Consider the following 5726-nt stretch of genomic DNA (forward strand, 5'->3'; position numbering starts at 1 on the left):
GTCAAAAGCGTCAAGAGCGCCGGAAATCATTCATTTTCTATGGAGGGTCGGCGTTACCGGCTTCAAAAGCGTTCCGGGCGTGAGCGTGGCTTCATGAGCTTCACGGGCGTCAAAAAAAAGTTGAGCCTCAGTTAACTTTATGGTAATGAGCTATGACACGTTCGGCGTCAACTAATCAGAATGTCAAACTCGCAGGATTGCTGCTTGTGGTTTGTTCAAAATGTTTCACGTCATGGCTTTGACGCTTTCGGCGCCGAATGCACCGAACTGGGTTGAGCGTCGGGCTATGAGCTTCACCAGCGACTTTGACGGTTTTGACGGTTTTGGTCTGAACGCACAGTTATAGCAACCTCAACACCTCACAATGCCATACTGTCTCCTTATAGCAACCTCAACACCTCACAATGCCATACTGTCTCCTTATAGCAACCTCAACACCTCACAATGCCATACTGTCTCCTTATAGCAACCTCAACACCTCACAATGCCATACTGTCTCCTTATAGCAACCTCAACACCTCACAATGCCATACTGTCTCCTTATAGCAACCTCAACACCTCACAATGCCATACTGTCTCCTTATAGCAACCTCAACACCTCACAATACCATACTGTCTCCTTATAGCAACCTCAACACCTCGCAATGCCATACTGTCTCCTTATAGCAACCTCAACACCTCGCAATGCCATACTGTCTCCTTATAGCAACCTCAACACCTCACAATGCCATACTGTCTCCTTATAGCAACTCAACACCTCACAATGCCATACTGTCTCCTTATAGCAACCTCAACACCTCACAATGCCATACTGTCTCCATACAGCCCTCCTTATGTCTTTCTCTCTCTCTCTCTCTCCACCATACCGCCTCTATTCAGCCCTCTATCTCTCTCTCGCTCTCTCTCTCTTTCCGCTATGCGGCCTCCGTACATTCCTCTCTCCCTCTCTCCCTCTCTACTATACAGTCTCCATACAGCCCTCTATCTCTCTCTCTCTTTCCACCATACCATTTCCATAGGCTACATCCCTCTATATCTTTCTCTTTCCACCATACGGCCTCTGTACATCCCTCTCTCTCTCTGTCTCTCTCTCCAGCATACAATGTCCATACACTCCTCCTCTTTTTTTTCTTCCTCCCATCTTCCGATCCTTCATTTTGGCCATATCACCCTTTCTCTCCCTTGTTCCAATGAGGATAAGAATAGCAGTTCTTCCCCTTTATTTTTTATTTCCCCTTCTCCACTCCCCTTTTCTGTTTTTTCGTTCCCTCTATCTATCTCCCTCTCTCCATCTCTTCTCTTGCCATATCCTCCACTCTGTGCCATCTCTCTTCTGTTCCCCTGGCCTCATCCTCTCATGTCCTTCACTGTGACCGTATTCCAATTTGCATACTTTGAACTTGCAATACCAAATGCTGTATGTGTGCACAAGCCAGTGCACTTGTGCACTCATATTAGGTATTGTAAGTACAGAAGTATGCAAATTAGAACACAGCCTATGTGTCATTCTGTCATTAGGTGGGTTTGTATGGGCAGTTTCTTTGTCATTCCGATTACACACAGCCGTTGCTGCTTCGCTTTTGCTACAGAGGGTAATCCGTTGGACCCTATATTGCTGTTCTATCGGAATAAGAACGGAATATACTGTCTTTTTCATTCCGATTAAAACTCTAATGGGATCGACAGTTGTATTCCAATCAAGATGTATGTGTCATATATCTCAGGAGCTGAATGACTTTCTTACTGATTGTGTTTTCAGTGCTCAGTGATGTAATTGTGTCTATAGATGTGAGCTGGTATATGTTTGTGATAGATGTTATAATTGGTCTGTTGTTGAAAGTGTCTGTACAAAGTGTCCTTGTATTGCAATAACTGAGACGATGGTTGTGAAATGGATGTTAAGTAGTGAGATTAAAGCACAGATTAAACATGTTCAGCTAACGAGGGTGCTTGTTGGCAGGTGTGGAGGATGGTACCATGGCCAGTGTGGTCGACAGTGTGGCCCGAGTCCTTCGAGATTGTCTGGAGAAAATGACAGAAGGTAAGGAGTGTATACACGTGCGCGCGCACACACACACACACACACACACACACACACACACACACACACACACACACACACACACACACACACACTAATGCAGTCCACTCACGTATACACACTCCCACGCAAACAAACAGCAGATCAATGCACTCTAATCAAGGCTGGACATGATTTCAGGTGGAGATAGAGACTCCGTTGTTAGCCTTTATCCACGGGGTGCATCTTATTGACTTGCTTCTGTTCTAAATGCATAATGGCTCCAAACAAAAGCCCTGAAATGTGTGTTTTCCCCTCCAGCCGAGTCCATCCCGAAGAAGAAGGGGGTCAGCACCTCGTTCCTCTGGGTCACCAAGTGGGTGGACTACTCCAACAAGTACGGCTTCGGCTACCAGCTGTCTGACCACAGCGTCGGTGTGCTGTTCAACAACGGCACGCACATGAGCCTTCTTCCAGACAAGAAGTACGTTCCCTACCCACCTCCTGTAGTTCTCAGACTTACAGTAACAACACGCACAGTCTGACCAACATCACCGTACAGTACAATGCACATACTGTACTCATGGCCCATAGATTCAGATGGGAGATATGTTTGGAGATGTGTCCTATTCGTCATAAACAGCACATTGTGAATAAACAGAAATAATAACGTTGTTACAAAAACATTACAGCACACAGACCTCAATACCTCAATACCAGTTTTATACTCTTTGGTATATTCCTGGTTTGTGTTACGTTTGATAAATTGTTCCTGACGTTTTTGTTGTTGACGTTGTTGTTTTTGTTTTTGACACTATTGTTATTGTTGTGTACAGGACTGTGCATTACTCTGCAGAGCTGGGCAGTTGCTGTGTGCTGTCCAGCACGGAGGCCAAAGAGTCCTTTCAAGGCCAGGTTACCATACTGAAGTACTTCGCCCACTACATGGAGGAGAACCTCATGGATGTGAGTGGTGCAGAACCTTCACTTCCCAGTATTCACAGTGTTCCCAGTACTCACAGTTTTACTGACATCTAAATCTGTTGTTCCGTCTCTTCCAGGGGGGGAATTTGTCAAAGGGCACAGATGTCAGTAAGCCCAGCCTTTATCTGCTGCAGTGGCTGAAGTCGGATCGAGCACTTATGATGCTCTTCAATGATGGCACCTTTCAGGTAACCCCCCCCACACACACACACACACACACACGCACACACATTCATTTTAGCCAAATCAGCTCGATCATTATTAACATAGTCATAGTCATCTCCACTCCAAATCCAAAGTCAACTCCATCACTATACTGTAAGCACAGTGTTGTTGTCACACAGCAGCACGTGTTCTTTATGGAACGAGCGACAGCCGCCTCCCGCCTCTCAGGTGTTTCATGCCAGGTGTTTTCTCTTCGTCTGACAGGTGAACTTCTACCACGACCACACCAAGATCATCCTGTGTCGCCAGGGCAAGGAGCACCTGCTGAGCTACATCAACGAGGACCGTGTCTCCACCACCCTGAGCCTCAGCGCGCTGCTCACCAACGGCTGCTCCGCGCACCTGAGAGAGAGGATGCACTACGCCTACAACATGCTGATGCAGCTCTGCATCTGAGAGCTACACCTACAACATGCTCATGCAGCTCTGCATCTGAAAACTACACCTACAACATGCTGCAGTTATGCATCTGAGAACTACACCTACAGTACAACATGTTGCAGCTCTGCATCTGAGAACTACGCCTGCAACATGCTGCAGTTATGCATCTGAGAACTACGCCTGCAACATGCTGCAGTTATGCATCTGAGAACTACGCCTGCAACATGCTGCAGTTATGCATCTGAGAACTACGCCTGCAACATGCTGCAGTTATGCATCTGAGAACTACGCCTGCAACATGCTGCAGTTATGCATCTGAGAACTACGCCTACAACATGCTGATGCAGCTCTGCATCGGAGAACTACACCTACATGTTGATGAAACTATATATCTGAGAGCTACACCTGCAACAATGTGCTGACGAATTGCAGCTACTGAAAACAACAGACTAAAAAGCAACTGATGTGTCAAGATAGTTGGACACTAACTGTGTGTGTGTGTGTGTATTTGTGTTTGTGTGTGTTTGTGTGTTTGTGTGTGTGTGTGTATGTGTGTGTGTGTGTGTGTGTGTGTGTGTGTGTGTGTGTGTGTGTGTGTGTGTGTGTGTGTGTAGTCCCACTGGAGTCATGGGAGAACTGAGAGGAGGTGGAAACAGCTGTACATAAATGCCCCTGGGCTGGACCCAGAGAATGTATATAGACGCACTGTTTGTACATATCACACCTATGACCGTGGGCTGGACCCGAAGGCTGTATATAGACATACTGTATGTACATACACACTTACTGTACGCACTGATCTTTGACTGAAGCAGGGGACAGTGGAGAGCACTTAGTACTCTTAGGACTCATGTAGGGCCTTTGCACACTAGAACCCATCATTTCATATGCGTACTTTCAATCCGTAAAAACATAGAACGTCGCAGTTCACCGAGATTTGCTGCAGAACGTTGCAGTTCACTGCAGAAGTCTTGTTCACTATCTCTATAAAGATGGAAAAGAATTCGAACCTAGATGAAAGTTTCAAAGTCATTGTGTAAACATGATTGACACATCCTGAGGTCGTATGTATTTTCTATGGTGTCGTTCAATATCGGACAAAAATACACTCTCATTGTCCATTGGCCTTTAGACTAGGGCTAGGAGAGCTACAGCAAAGCGCTCCTTTACGTTTGTGGCCTACCCAGTGTACAGCAACAATCCGTGTAACTGTGAACTGTCCTGTGCTAGAACTAGCGAGTCCGGCGGTGGTCAGCGATAGCGGAGGACCCTCGTGGGCTACGTGTACAGCTGATGGATGGAGTAGCCCGTGGCTTTGGTGTCCACCACCACCGACCCAAACAGCAAGACAGGCGCCAGGGCACACCCGAGCAACCTGGTAGCCATAGCTGTGTCTTGGTGCCTGTCATAGACTGTTGTGTTGAGCACTGTGTATTTATTTATTTAATAAAGTCATTGAATAGTTGACTTTTGGGAAGCGTGTGATCTTTTTTTCAGCACAAGGACATCTTGCAAGTCAGTGTTTCGCCCTCAGGACAATCCCAGAAGTGACCTCAGTCATATTCCTGCATTTAAACCCACTGGGTCAACCAACAGCACACACACACACACACACACACACACACACACACACACACACACACACACACACACACATACACACACACAAGCTTCACTAATAAGATCCCCAGAATCACAGATCAGCACACAACCTGGGGGTATGTGGTGCTGTCACTGTCACGGATACGTGAACTTAGAGTTGCTCGTGTTCTATTATGGTCTGGCCTGACCAGACTAAATTCAGTCCAGAGTTTGAGCCTGATAATGCACCATAGGGACATGATTATGGGCCGTGTCTCAACCAATACAGGGGAAAAATGCCTCTGCACACACTGTAAACCCCAACAGGTTCAATGAACTCAAAATATTTGATGAAACTGATTACCTCCAATTATTTAGCTACATTAACATATTCTTATAGTAATTTCTACTTAAAATGAGACTTTTCTAAAACTCAAAATCTTTAAGGACAAGGACCAAATTAAAAAGAATAATGTGAGAAATATATGTTTTAAGTAATTACTACATTAGCCAGACAAGCTCTTTAGACTCCAAA

At 45.8% G+C, this 5726-nt stretch overlaps 1 protein-coding gene across 1 annotated transcript in view; it reads left to right on the forward strand.

Annotated features, from left to right (window-relative positions):
* The window catches only part of LOC134101406 (serine/threonine-protein kinase PLK2-like), a gene marked incomplete in the record, with an annotated part of 6647 nt that extends 1570 nt beyond the window's left edge, over positions 1-5077 (forward strand). Inside the window, 5 exon segments of the mRNA XM_062555056.1 lie at positions 1961-2041; positions 2342-2504; positions 2857-2986; positions 3082-3192; positions 3434-5077. Coding sequence (XP_062411040.1) covers positions 1961-2041; positions 2342-2504; positions 2857-2986; positions 3082-3192; positions 3434-3625 — 677 coding nt within the window.
* Positions 5078-5726: the final 649 nt, after the last annotated feature.

The sequence above is a fragment of the Sardina pilchardus genome, chromosome 14, assembly GCF_963854185.1.
Source record: "Sardina pilchardus chromosome 14, fSarPil1.1, whole genome shotgun sequence".
In the NCBI taxonomy this organism is placed as follows: domain Eukaryota; kingdom Metazoa; phylum Chordata; class Actinopteri; order Clupeiformes; family Clupeidae; genus Sardina; species Sardina pilchardus.